The 15,723-nt window shown below is 26.3% G+C and overlaps 1 protein-coding gene across 2 annotated transcripts in view; it reads right to left on the minus strand.

Moving 5' to 3' along the window:
* LOC100207974 (outer dense fiber protein 2) overlaps nt 1-15,723 on the minus strand; it is a 60,796-nt gene that overhangs the window by 17,860 nt on the left and 27,213 nt on the right. For both annotated transcript variants that reach the window (XM_065791361.1, XM_065791362.1), the window contains 5 exons: nt 12,669-12,743; nt 12,372-12,443; nt 4,004-4,552; nt 512-571; nt 232-420 (listed from right to left, as the gene is read on the minus strand). In XM_065791361.1, coding sequence (XP_065647433.1) covers nt 232-420; nt 512-571; nt 4,004-4,552; nt 12,372-12,443; nt 12,669-12,743 — 945 coding nt within the window. The remainder of the gene's footprint in view (nt 1-231; nt 421-511; nt 572-4,003; nt 4,553-12,371; nt 12,444-12,668; nt 12,744-15,723) is intronic.

The following is a 15,723-nucleotide window of genomic DNA, read 5'->3' on the forward strand; positions in this document are numbered from 1 at the left end:
ATCTTTTATCTACCATTTTAGCTCATTAATTTTTATTCAGACCTTTTTTTTTCAGATTAGAAAATTATGCCTTTTTTAACAATATGTCAAACAAATAAACACATGCTTACATACCAAAGTAATCTGGTAGTAAAAAAAAAAAAAAAATAGTTGTAAAAAAAAAAAATGAAAATAGTTGATGTACAAAAAAAGTATAAAAGATATTTTTTCTTAACAAATACTGATATTTACTTCATTGATGTCATTCATTGTTTCATGCAGTTTCTGCTTATGTTCTCTTTCCATTGATTCAATTTTTCTATTGAGAATACCAATTTCTACATTTGAATTTTCTAACTGCGACTTGTACTCATTTGCAAGTATTTCATACTGATTTACTGCATCTTGTAACTGCTTCAGTTCTGATTCAACAAGATAAAGCTTAAAAACAAAAATTTTTCATCATCATTGTTATCATCATTTAAAGTGAACAGATTAAAATACAACTATTGAAACTATTGAAAGTAAAAACCTTTTTGCTGTCAGATTTTTCTGATGCTTTAACTCGCCCTTCCAGATCTTTCAAAACACCCTTAAATATTTTAAACAAAATTAAAAACTTAAATTGAATCAAGATCTTTCAAAACACCCTTAAATATTTTAAATAAAATTGAAAACTTGAATTGAATCAAGATCTTTCAAAACACCCTTGAATATTTTAAGTAAAATTAAAAACTTAAATTGAATCAAGATCTTTCAAAACACCCTTAAATATTTTAAATAAAATTAATAACTTGAATTTAAAACATTTTTTAATAATTTATAGATATTTATTATTTTAATTTTTATATTTATTATATTAACTTGATAACTGTATGCACAGAGTTATTATATTAACTTGATAACTGTATGCACAGAGTTATTATATTAACTTGATAACTGTATGCACAGAGTTATTATATTAACTTGATAACTGTATGCACAGAGTTATTATATTAACTTGATAACTGTATGCACAGAGTTATTATATTAACTTGATAACTGTATGCACAGAGTAAAAAGAATATGTAGTAACTTTTATCTTTTTTTTTAATTTTCTTTTATTAGTTTTTTTATCAGCCATTTGGTTATAAATTTTATTCTCTTATTCTATTAATTATTCTTATGTAAATATTAAATAATAATGACAACATAAACAATTATATATACTTTTATTATTTCTTATTGTTGCTTTTAATTTTTGTGCAACTCTTTTGGATAAACTAATATTTGAGTGACTTCATCCTTATTAGTCAAAATTTTATGGTAATGCGTATTAGTTTTTTATTACACACAAATTTTTAATGTCATTTTTCGTAGTTAAATTGAGAATTCATTTGAATAATAATAAAAAACAAACAAATTCTTTATTTACAAAAATTTGAATTAAATTTAAACAATATCATTAAAAACCACTGTAATGTTCAGTTCAAGGATATGCCATACTTTATAGGTTATACAAAATTTTTTTTGCATTATTAAAAAAAATTAGTAAATTAGGCAAGAATCAGTTATTTGAATTAGATTTGTCTATAGGTTTTGATGTTTCACCTATGACATTTTCAGCCACTAGACAGTTAATACTTATTTTTTTCTCATTTGACATAGGTATAAACAATACTTATTTGTACAATACTTTATACTTATTTAGTTCATACTTATGTCAAATGAGAATTTTTTGTTAAACATCACTGTATTGAACCATGGAAACAAAAATACAAAAAAAATTCTTTCCTGCCTAAATGTAAGGACAATGAGCGAAAATATAATATTTAGCATTTTACTACAGATTTTAAATTCTGTCTAATATTCTGTTGGTGTCTGAAAGTTATGACCATACAAACTTTCGAATTTCATAGGGAAATAGATTATCCCAAATTAACCAAGATTCTTTTTTTCAAAAAAAAAAATGTTTTGCTAAAAGTTCAGTATGTTCTGCATACTATTTTTTTTCAAGTTAATTTTTAAAACGTACCCTAATGTACAATCACCTCCTATTACTGAATTTTTTGCAGTCATAATACTTTCTAAATATTGCATTTATTGTTTCACAACTCCACTACCAAACTCAGGTGGTATGCGATTTGCATTTTTAATGTTACTTTTAATATTGGAGCAGATTATTTCCACTAGGCTTAACATTAGATTGCAGAGTACAATTGAGTTAATGAATTTTCAAACACCCTTTCCAAATAACAAGAAGCATTGTCTGTTATAACAACCAAATCTTCTGATTCCTAAATGTAACATACAGGTGAAACATAACCAACATCCACTTGTTACAAGAAACTGCCTTAAATGATCCTCTGTATGCTTCTATCATGACAACATTTTTTGTAGATATAGCAACAACTAAATGTCTTTAAAAGCAAATATTTTATTATTGCTCTTCTTTCTTGTCTGGAACCTTTTTGTATTTTATGACAAAAAATGTAAAAATTTGTTTTATCCAACCAGATATTAGATGACTGTTTATATGTTTATTATTGTACCTAACATTTATTTTAACATATTTTGCTCTTTTTTTTTTGTTTTTGTTTTGTTTACTGCTCCTATACAGAAGGCTTCTTTGTGCACTTTTTTAATAAAAACATTGTCCACAGCCTTTAGGTAATTGCCAACTGTTGCTGTGTTGATGCTTGTATTAAATTCTCTTAAAATCTTTGTTTTGATGGCCGAAACAATGTCAATTGACAGCCACTTTTGATAAAATTGTAAACCCAATTGTATGCTGTCTTATATTTGACATCTAAAGTTTACACTTGAGCCAGTCAATTGACATTTGGCTCAGCACATTGAACAACTCTTCTTTTGTCATTTGATGAACTTAAAACGTAATGTTTTCTTTCAACTTGTTTGGCTGCATGTATTTTGTTTTAACAATTAAGACAAGTTGGATCTGGTTGTTAAAGAAGTAGATGTAAATTTGATGAAATAAATGTTGAAATAAATTTAATTTAATAACAGACTTACGGGTCATTGTGGATTGACATATACACAGCAACCTTTCAATTCTATCATTATAACTGGTGCATACAAATACTAAATTTGATATTATTAACTTATTTGAATTCATGCCTTATAAGACCTTTTATAATAACATATAATTCTACATTGCGCATTCATAATTACAATTTATGCATTCTTAATTACATAATATGATTTCCAAGTTACATCTTTTGCTTCTCTGCATATTACAATTTCTTAATAACAACTTTCATGTCCTCAATTACATCCTGAAAAGGTGTAGCCAACAAAAATCACTGATTAACTAGAATTATCGTTGGCCAATATAAAACATTTTATATTTTTCTTTATTATTATTTTTTTCATTAAACTTGTAAGACTTGGAATTAAATATTGGAATAAAATTGGGTATTTGGCCCATGTAAATAATTGAAATTGAAAAACAATAATAGAAATTAAAGATGACAATTAGGATAAAAACTAAAGATTTAAAAAAAAAAACTTCTTACATAAATCTTTTTGTAAATTAGAAATTTCTTGAAAAAAAAAGACAAAAAACTTTTGGATTATTTTTTTAGTATTATTTATTTAATAAAAGAAAATATTAAACCAATGTTTAGGAACAAAACCTGGGGATAAAAAGGTAGGTTTACCTTTTTTCTTTACATTAGTGTTAATACATAAGCCAAAAAAAAAAAAAAAAATTTAAAGCAAACTTTTTAATTGTTTAAAGTACAACTGACTAAAAATTAATTCCTTGCTTTTCAAGATCACAATGCTCAAGAGATATATTCTACAATTAATTTTATAGACAGATATATGTGTATACATGTATGTATATAAAACAATATAATCAAATATCATATTAATTATATATTATTAGTTTGTTATAAAGTTTATTATAACTCATTCATATTTAGTTTATGCTTCAGAGTCTCTAAAAAAAAAAACTTCTCAGAAAATTGTATTACAAATGTAAACTTGTTTTTATATTTTTTATTTTTATAGTATAACTTACTTTCAACTTTTCATTTTCAGCTTTTATCGACTTCATCTTGGTCATTTTTGAATGTAACTTTTTTAGCACGTAAGTAGGACCAGAGTGAATGGACTTTGATGATAGTTCCATTATATTACCTAAATCTAATATGCTTTTCTTAAAGGATTGAACTTCATCATGAAGATTGTTTCTCTCCTTTTTCAATTCACAATTTATCTTTGTTAGTTGTTCCAATGTAACTTTTGCAGACTCAAGCTCTGAAACAGCATTAGATATATCTTCATGTAACTGTTTATTCTCCTCTTCATTTTTGTATGCTCGTTCTCGCTGTGAGTGTGCAGCTTTTTTAAAATTTTCTTTATCCTTTAGAGCTTTATCCCTTGTGGCTGCAAGCAGTCCTTGATAATGCTCCAACTCTAATAAACTTTGGTTATATCGATCTTCAAGGTTTTTAAATTGAGCAGTGAGATTACTTACTTCAGATTCTTTGGTACGAAGAGAATTCTGTAGATGAGATCTGGTTGTTTCCATGGTTTTTTGCAAGTCATTGAATGCTAAAGCGTGGTGCTGAAATAATATTTACAAATTTAGTATTTTAATATCTAAAATTTATATATATATATATATATATATATATATATATATATATATATATATATATATATATATATATATATATATATATATATATATATATATATATATATATATATATATATACACACACATATATATATATACTAATACATTATTTGCACCTTAATCCTAAAAATTTGCTTAATTAAAATAATCTTTTGCTTAATAAAATAATTTTAAAAATTTTTCAAAAAAAAAAAAAGAAGAAGAATGATACACAATCCCAGCATACAAGTGAGTACCATCATAATGTGTAACATACCCTTCACAAGCACAGTTGTATAAAAAGGGGTCCTAACCTTATTGGAAATGACCCAAAAAATCCCTTGGAGGGGTGATTCTATAGGTAATGGGGATCACTTTAAAGAAAAAATTAAAACCTTTTAATTATGTCTGCAGTAAAAAATTGCATTTAAAGTTTCCGCCTAAATACAGTATATCAAATTTCTGCCTAGTATATCAATATTCTTTTGATTTTTTAGTAGGATAAAAAGTCAAAAGAAATTGATATTAAAATTTTACTTAAAACAACTTTTTTTTAACAAACAAAACAAAACAACATTATTTAAAACAACTTTTTTTAAATAAATGTACATCTATTTCTAAATATATATACACTGAATTACAAAGTAGCCTAAACCAATACAAATTTGAGACTGCAGATATTCTTTTGATACCCAGACTGTAGACCTTCTGATAAAAATAAGTAATTACACACATGAAAATATACTCTCACTGAGATTTTTATCCTGAGAGTTTTTAATCCACAACCATTTAATTTCAAATGTGTTTGCTGTTAAGATCAATAACATAACTCAGAAGTCTGTCCCCATACTTAGGATGAAAAGGTTACCTTTTAAACCTTTGCCAGTGGATCTTGAATTTGGCATGCATTGAACCAGTGGTTTGCTCACTGAAAACTCCGAGCTCAGTTTCCTTTTTTTTAGCAAATTCTGAAGTATTTTGAAACAGAATCCTGCCTCCAAAATCTTCCCAAAACAAGTGTTTTTAACACATTAAAGCTTTCTGAAGCAATCAACAAAAGACATTTCTTGCAATGCACAATTCTTTCGGACAAGACTCTGAAGAATATCAACATTCTTCAACAGTTTGTTGCATTTATTTCCATTGACCTGTTTCCCATAATATGCTTGCATATGAAGGTGCAAGAGATTCGGCCATTCTTGTGCTTGATCCTATATTTCAAAAAGTTGCTTGAAAATATGGTTGAAGATTCCAAGAAAAAATGAGATCCATTAGAGGAATTACATCAAGAATAAGCTCAAATTGCCTGTAGGGGTTAATTAATGGAGGATGGACAACATTTGAATAATTCTCAGCCGATTGAAATTTTGGGCCTGAAGAGAGGAATCCAGCACATACTTTGCATAAAGAACTAAATGTTCTTGATTGACCAGAGTTTGTAAGGCTTTTGTATCAGCTGCTATTTGTTCAGCACACTTACAGTTTCTATACACTTTTCCACCTTGTACCAATAGCACAAAAGTGAGGATGTCCTTTTGCAAGTACTGACAAACAAATACTGTTTCTTTTTTTGGCTGGCTGTGATGATGAAGGTTTGGGACTGAAAGCTTTGATACAATCAGTTTCAGGATAGACTTGTTTTTTAATTCAATATATTAAGCTCAATCTGTGGCAGATTTTCTTTGAGCTTATACACTGGCAAGCACCAGAATATTTTGTAGATGGCATAATGATAATCGAATTGAAATTGTACAAGTCTGATACCTGTCCAATAATACTAACAGTATCAAGTTATTGTAGTTTGCTTCAACATGAATTGCAAATGCAATTGGAATTTTCTCAGCATTGAAGTTAATATTACACTTAAAAATATTCTTGACACTTTCAATCAAAAAACCAGTTAATATACAATCACTTTTCTTCAAACACAAAAAGCAAACAGATTTTCTACAATCACCATAAGTTTTTGCTGAATTAGGCATTTTTCAACATAGACAAATTAATTTTTAACAGAAATACTATATTGATATATTGTACGTAACTTTTACTTGATATATTGTGTGTAATTTTTATCATTTAATCAAAATTTGCTTTTGGAATAATATTTTATACAAATAGTTTATGATGTAAATAAAATAAATAACAAGGCTATAAAATAAAGACTTTTTGACATAATTTTCATCTTATGTTTCATTATTATATTAACTTATTAATGAATTAACAATAATGGTATTTAGTAAATACCACTTACTATTTACTAGTAAATGGTATTTACTAAATACCATTTAAAATTTGAGGTTGGCTGCAAGAGCAGGTCTAACTATTTTTACAACGCATTTTTGCACCTTGTCTAAAAGAGAAAGGGCATCATTGGAAGACCCACCCTAGATATGGTAACAGTATTCCATACTAGAATGAATTTGAGATTTATAGAGATAAAGAATAGTACCCAGAGTAAGAAAGTGGTTAGCATCATAGAGATGCAACCTTAGCAGATGCTAATTTTCCAATCGATTTGATATATGGTTTCCAAGAAAGATTGGAAGTAAGAGTTAATCCTAGAAGAAGAAGGGTAGATGACTCATTGAATATTTTACTTTTCACTGATACATTTTCATAAACCATTTTATTTTTCATTGATATATTTTCATAAAATCTAGATTGTTTCAATAACAATTAAAAAGCTAAAATAAAAAGAGTTTTATCTGAGTTCATCAGCCGCTGAAAGTCCTATGCTGTAGCAAAAGTGAGATCCTTTTCAAGCTCAAATGCCCCTTCCAATAAATCAGAGTGTTGGCTTTTTATCAAGACAAGAATAAATGGTTGTATCATCAGTGTACAATCCTAGCTTTAATGCGAGAAATTCAGGTACATCTTTAATGTAAATTAAAAAAGTATAGTCTTGTTGACATAAAACAAATTAGAAATGAACTTAAAAATTTTTTTTAAAAAAAAGGTATAAACTAATCAGTATTAGACAAATTATACTTATTTTCTACTCTGCACTGATTTTTAGTAAGGATAAAGTTGTGTCTCTTCATTTGACCATAAACTTTCTTTGATACCTTAGATATAAGCTTTACAGATATTTCTATTAATTACTAATTGTTGGGTAAATCCACAAGAACACACTTTTGAGGGGTTTTCAAAGCTTTCTCTAAATCAAATGATGAAATTAGGATAGAAGTTGCAGGTTTAGCCTCAATTAAAAAAACATTAACTAAACCATTTCAGGAATCAGCAATAAAGCTAATAAACATAATTGCTTTTGCTTTCATTTTTGGTTTGACTTCAGGGTTTACTTCTTTTAAATGAGACTTTAGGGTTTACTTCTTTTAAATGACTTATATTTATTACCAAGAACTTGTTTGATAGCATGAGCCTTTATATCTTATTTATCATTCTGAAGAATAAAGTAAAGAATGTTGTCTAAAGATACCAATAATGAGAGCTTCCTTGAAGATTTTAAAAACAATTCATTATTTATTGTTTGTCTGAGTTTTAAACAGCTCTATTGTCTTATGAAGGACAGACATTTTATGTGAATATCATATGGGTCAGTATACTTGGACAATATAATTTGTATTTATCCGTAGATACATCAGTAGAATTCTTTACCTTTGCACAAACCATAACTTGTAAAGCTAATGTTAGCTATCTGGAATTGTAGAAAGGACCAGGGTTTTTTATTCAATATTTTAGGGATAATAAAGCTTTTAGATATTCCAAAACTCATAAATATTATGTTGACCTAAGATAAGATAAAATATCATGGTTTACATAGGAGTCAATCTCTGAATAAATTGAAAAAAAATCACATACTGCTAAATTATGTAAATAATAGGTGGAATTTTTTTGAAAAACACGGCACCTATACTTAATTGGATTGATATTTTTACCAACATTTTTAGCTGTGACTGGTGAAGTGATAATTGATTTTGGTGAACTAAAGAGCCTATTAAATACTAATCCATTATCCACACATGGTATTAGCAGAAGTATTATCTAGTACAATGTCTTCTGAACTTCTTATGCTGGTGTCTCTTTTAAGTACTTTTACTATTGGTTGCCATTGTAATTTCTGCTCAGATTTTAATTTCAATATGGGATAAATATTTCTAAGAAAAAGGTGAGCTTTTTACTGTAAAAGTTATGCGACGTTCATGCTTAGTGCTTTATTAACAATAGGTTCAGCATAATTATTATATTTTAATACATGTACTAATGTATTTTTGTCTTTTTTGCTGTCTACTTTGAGGTCTTTAAATTGGAAAAATTATAAAAAATGATTACTATTAACTATAGTTGAATATATATAAACAAATAAATAAATAAATAAATATATATATATATATATATATATATATATATATATATATATATATATATATATATATATATATATATATATATATATATATATATATATATATATCAGGGCTCAATTTAATGGTTGGACAACGGCCGCCCCTCGAACCATTCTTAAGACCTGCTGGAAAAGGGCAACAAACCATTGTTGATCTTTTTATTAAAATTGAACAATGGTAGATTGCCCCCATAAATCAGATCTCAAAAACAGTCCAGAGTGTGTTAATGTCCCACTGTTAAATTGAGCCCAGTATATATATATATATATATATATATATATATATATATATATATATATATATATATATATATATATATATATATATATATAATATATATATATATATATATATATAATATAATATAATTTTCAGGTTATATATATATACATAACCTGAAAAACTATATATATTAACTATAAATGAATATATATCATATCCTGCTGCATTGTAGGATACGCCTTTTTTTGGCAAAGGCTAGGAGATGCCAACTCTGACTTAATACACCCGCTGCCTTGAGGCTCTTGGTTAAGTAAAGGCTAGAGATGGTGTCTTAATAAAAATACTCATCTTAGGTAGATGTTAAATGCATCCGACTACTGTCTTGTAGAAGGCCTCCTGGACAAAGACCTAAGGGATAAACAAATTCTTTCTGTTGACTAGCCTCGCACCCCTTCTTCATCTATTAGGCTGGTGTAGATGTATTTTTAATACATTGTTTCAGCTTTGTTCCAGGATGTGGAAAGCTGAATATTCTTGATTCAATTCATTCATCTAAGGTGGAGTTGTTCGCTGATGATACTACCATTTATTCCTGTCATGATAAGAAGCCAACACTCTCTGGTTGCTTGGAGGGGGTATTTGAATTTGAAAAGGATCTCACTTCTGTTACAGCATGGAGCTCACAGTGGCTGGTGAACTTTCATTCAAATAAAACTATTCTTAATCTCAATAAATCTCAAATCCGGCCTTGTATGGAATACTGTTGCCATATCTGGGGCCGATTTTTTAATGATGCCCTTTCTCTTTAAGACAAGGTGTAAAAACGCATTGTAAACATAGTTAGACTTGCTTTTGCAGCCAACCTCCAACCATTACCACATCGTCGTAATGTTGCTTCTCTTTCTCTTTTCTACAAAAACTATAATGGGCACTGCTCTAAAAAGCTAGCGTCTCTTGTGCCACCTACTAAAATTTATTTTCGTGTTACTCGACATTTAATTAAGTCTCATCCTTTTTTTGTGACTGTTCCCCAAGTGCTCCAAAAACTCTTATTCATCTAGTTTTTTTCATCAAACATCAGTTCTTTGGAATTCGCTTCCTTCATCTTGCTTTCCTGATTCATATAATTTGCAATCTTTTAAGTCATCTGTCAATCCTTGCTCTACAATCTTCATCTTTTCTCTTCCAGTAACTTCCAACTCTAATTAGTGTTGCTTGCAGCCTTGTTGAAAGTGAAGATGTTTAATATATATATATATATATATATATATATATATATATATATATATATATATATATATATATATATATATATATATATATATATATATATATATATATATATATATATCTATGTATGTATGTATGTATGTATGTATGTATGTATGTATGTATGTATGTATGTATGTATGTATGTATGTATGTATGTATGTATGTATGTATGTATGTATGTATGCATGTATAACCTGAAAAACCATCTACTTCAAAGCTGAAAGCAAATGCAGCAATGTTATTTATATTGGTGTAATTTTTTTCACATTGCACTTTTGAAAAAAACTCAAAATCATTCTTTTTTGGGTAATCATTGTTTTTATTTGCATATCATGTTTCACTGATATAGTACTGATATGAAGGGACTGATGTGTTACTTGCTATAACAACTTTCAATTAGTTATTTTTCTTGCAATCTTTGGAGTCTCATTTTGGAACAACCATTGTGTCGAAACTTTTTGAAGAATAATATACAAAATAAAATTTCAAGTCATAATTTAAAAAATAATTTTAGTGTTAACCTCCTTAGTTAAAAAATTTAAGCTTTGTAGAAAAAAATTACATTTAAAAAAACAACAATACAAGAATAGCTATAAAATTTATTTAAATAACTACAAACCTGTAATCAGAATAAAAAAGAAGACCACATCTGCATGCAGATATATTAATTAACTTTAAAAAATTCTTTTCCAACTAAAAAATACTAATATGTTTTGAAGGTTTAAAACTGGCTGAAATTACTTTTCAAAAATGTTTTATGTATCTTAATTCTTAACAGAATTTTGAAAAAAAAAACAACTTCTTTATCAGTGGAAGATTTGGATTAACATTATTCCAAAGTTTTGAAATTTTTCATTAAATTTTAAAAATAATCAATTTTTAAAATTTAATGAAAAATAAAGAATCAATTGTTATAGTTATCTTGAATTTGATGTCTAATTATAATATTAATTGTACTTTTCTTGCCAGACGCCCAAATTTACATTTTACATTAATTTTTAATACTTAAAATAGGTGTAAAAATTGATATTTAGATAAGATATGTCCAAATCCTATAAACTACAGGCCCTAAATATATAGTCTTTACCACATTAGATTAATATAATATTTCATATACTAAAGCATTGCAAAAAAAGAACTCTTAGTAAAAATACATTATCAAAAAATGGTAACCCATTTTTTTTATTTCTTAATTAAAAATATGCAAATAAAAACAAAACTATATATAAAAAAATTTATAGCTTTGATCCCTTTTGAAACTCTACGTGCCGTTCTGCTTTTTGCAATATTAAAATGGACACAAAAATTTACTTTAATTTGTTCTTAGAAAAAATGACAAAATTTTGAAACTTTTTATTTTAAAATAATATTTTTGAATATAAAATAAACATTGCATAAAGTCAGCCAAATGATGACTTAAACTTGGAAGTGGTCTAATGTATATCTTGTAAGCCTTTAATGTATATTTAGTACAGTTAAGCTAATTCTAACAACAGAAGAAATAATATATTTTCTTCTTTAACTAGGCAACTAAGCAACTTATAATTATATATCTAACTAAATAAACTGGAAAATCAATTGAAACAAACCGCATCGGGGAATTCATTATTTATTGGTCATTTAAATTAAGCTCATTAGTAAGTTTATTTAAATTAAGGTTCTTAAAAGATTTAGTAACCAATTGTAATATTTGGCCATATTAATAGTGTCACTGAGTCATTGTTCACTTACGCTACCAATAGAAACAAAATTTTGCAGTAACACATTTACAGGAAACCTTAAAACATTTCATATACAGCTCCATTAAATGCATTAATACAGCATCAATTTGAAAATATTTAAATTTAAAAACTTATGTTTCAAATAGTTAAGAAGTTATAAAATGTAATAAAAAATAAAAATACTTTATCAGCTTTGATTTGTGATAACAAAGAATCAATTTGTTGATCTTGTTCAGAAAGTTGAGCTGACTGTTCCTAAAAAAAAAGAAGTAGTTTAAGGCTTTATGGTGAGTATTATATTATGATACCCATATATGATGGTACTTAAATTTTTAAACTTTAGTACAAATGGTTTTAATGATTTTAAGGTGTGCATAGTTTAATTGTATCTATGGTTTTATTGCGCTTCAAATTTTACCAATGGCTTTATAAAAAAATTTTGGTTTTATATACAATGGTTTTATATAAACTTTAAAATACCTGAATTTTTGCTTCAGCCTCAACAAGTTTCCTCATAAGAATTTCACACTTGTCAATATTTTTTTGATCATCATCCTTTTGGATTATAAAAGTGTAAAACATTACACTTAAAAGTATATAGAACTATATTAAACCATATATATATATATATATATATATATATATATATATATATATATATATATATATATATATATATATATATATATATATATATATATATATATATATATATATATATATATATATATATATATGAACAAATGTTTCAGGTAACAAAAGAAAAACTATTCAAACTAAGATGAGTAAAATATATTTATTAGTTAAATTTTGACAAATATTTAAAAAAATTTTCTCTAACACAGAAGGCCTTTCATATAAAATCTTCAGCTGTGTATATATATATATATATATATATATATATATATATATATATATATATATATATATATATATAATAATAATAATAATTATTTTATCGGTTTATTTGGTTTTTCTTATCGGTTCGGTTATGAATAAAAACAAAACAAAGTTTTGGAAGCTATTTATTTAATAAAGTTAGAATTACAGATTTTTAAAAATACAAAAGAAAATTAAAAATTAATTTTTATCTTTTTAATGTTTTCTTTTATATAAACAATCTATATAATTATATAATCTATATAATTTATATCATATATATAATCTATTATATTATATATATTTATATATATATCATATTATATATATATATATATATATATATATATATATATATATATATATATATATATATATATATATATATATATATATATATATATATATATAATCTATATAATTCTTTTATATAAACTTTTTCAACATTTTTAACTGCCTAGTTCTTCTGTTAGTGACATTACCAGTAGTAAAAAAAAACTCTCTGAAGTTGCAGATGTTGCTGGTTTACAAAGGTATTTTTGTGCATAATTTGATAAAATTAACTACTGTAACTTCATAACTTTTCACCACTCTAAAATATTTGTCGTTTATTTAGCTGTTTGGCTACTAAATAATGATGTATTTCTAAACCCAATTTAGTAATTGTTGAAGCACTGCCTGCTGAAATATCTTCTTCCAGTCTTTTTTTAAGCAGTTTGTGGTGATTAACTTGAACATTTTTATCACCTTCATTATCTGTTTTGCAGCTACTCTTTAAAACTTTTTTGTGCTTTTTTTTTCAAATTATCAAATATAAAAAATGTGATTTCATCACATTTTTTATAATGAATCAAATGCAGGCCTTTCTAAGGTGGGTCTGAAAAATTTGCAAAAAAAACTAACCAGCTGCTCAGCAGTATTAAAAGAATACCTTACCTGCACTTAACAGTTCAGCATTTTTATAAATATTCTTGTTGGCTTGTTTTGTGATGTTGATGAAAAAGAAGCTTCTAGTGAAAGGAATATAATTCAAGTATCACATCTTGGATTATTGATCTTTTATTGACTGATAAGGTTACTGAAAAAATTTTTCTTCAAGAAATGGAAGGCTGTATTCTAATGTGTTCCATTGATTATCTGAAGGGCATGACCTTCCAAACTCATATTGGTTTTTGCAAAACTTTTGCATCATTTGTTTTGATTGCAAAATGTGCAAACAAAGTGTTTTGAATTGTAAGTGTTTTGATTACAAAATGTTGCAAACAAAGTGTTTTGATTGCAAACTTTGCCTTTAAGGACTGACGTTGTACATGGAACAATCAATTTTCAAGGCTTAATTCCAAGTTCTTCACAAGCATCTTGAAGCTTGGTTGTAGAGAGAACACTTCTATGTGTGTGTGATGCTAAATCTGTACAGTTTTTATTGGTTTGTATTGCTTTAGAGAGTTCAATTAAAAATTTAATTGAACTCTTTCAAGCAATACATCTGAGATTAACTAGCTGGATTTTGTAATTGTTGCAGCGCAATTCTGAATTAATTTCATCATTTTCTTTAGCAGCTAAAACAATGTTCCTATCATTGTCGTTAACATAGGTTCAATAGACTTCTGAATTTAAGTTTAAATTAGCAATAAAAGTGTCCAGGTTTACTGCAATCGCTACCCCTGTGTGTCTACCAGTAAATAGTGTGCAAGAAATCAGAAAATTTACTAAATTAAAGTCTGAATTAATGTATTAAATTGTAAAACTAACTCCAGTTACTTCTGAAAAATCATTGAAAAATTTTATTTGTGACCCCTCCTTTACCTTTTCATACAACAGAAGTTTTTGATGCCTAAACGTTGATACAGATTTGGCAGTAAATTTGCTATTTACTTCATCGATAAATTCTTGAACTCCTTCATTGTTCACAAGACTACTAGGGTAAATAATATTTAAGTTTAAATAATATTGTAATATAAACATCTCTAAGCATCATATATTGACCTTGGAGATTACCTGAACTAATGAGGCAATTAGCCAGTTTTGTAAATAGATAATTAAAATGTTTAAAAATACCTATAATATCTCTCTGGGGAAATATTATATGGTATATATAATCATGTAAAATTTATATAAAAAGTTTTAGTATAATATCAATTAGCATTAAATTAAAATTTAAACTAAAATATTCACATATTATTATTGAGTTTTAAAACAACCTCACTTTCTCACAAACATTCATTATCTAAAATTTCAAAAGGTAGACCAAGCTTAAAATAAATTTTTAAACCCAAGTCAGACTTTTTTTGCTTTGGATCATTTAACCCATATTTTTGGTTTTTTATAATGCAACTTTCAGTTACAGTTGTTTTTGTCTCTTTTTCTTTACCAAGTTTTTATTTATTAAGTGTCTCATTGTGGTTTTCAAAAGATGTTCTTTCCAAAATGCTTCATGTTTAGTTTTGACGTGGCTTGTTATTGTTGAAGTACTGCCAGTTTATTTTGTAAGATTTAAAGCAAGTTCTACATTTGGCTTCAAATTCACTTAACTTTTCAAATAATTTCCAAATATCACTTTTTTTCTACATCTTTAATGTGAATAAAATAAAAATTGCTAGTTAGACAAGCAAACCATACATGGTTTGCTTTTCTAACTGTATGTTATATAATTAAC

Source organism: Hydra vulgaris, chromosome 02 (genome assembly GCF_038396675.1).
Source record: "Hydra vulgaris chromosome 02, alternate assembly HydraT2T_AEP".
In the NCBI taxonomy this organism is placed as follows: domain Eukaryota; kingdom Metazoa; phylum Cnidaria; class Hydrozoa; order Anthoathecata; family Hydridae; genus Hydra; species Hydra vulgaris.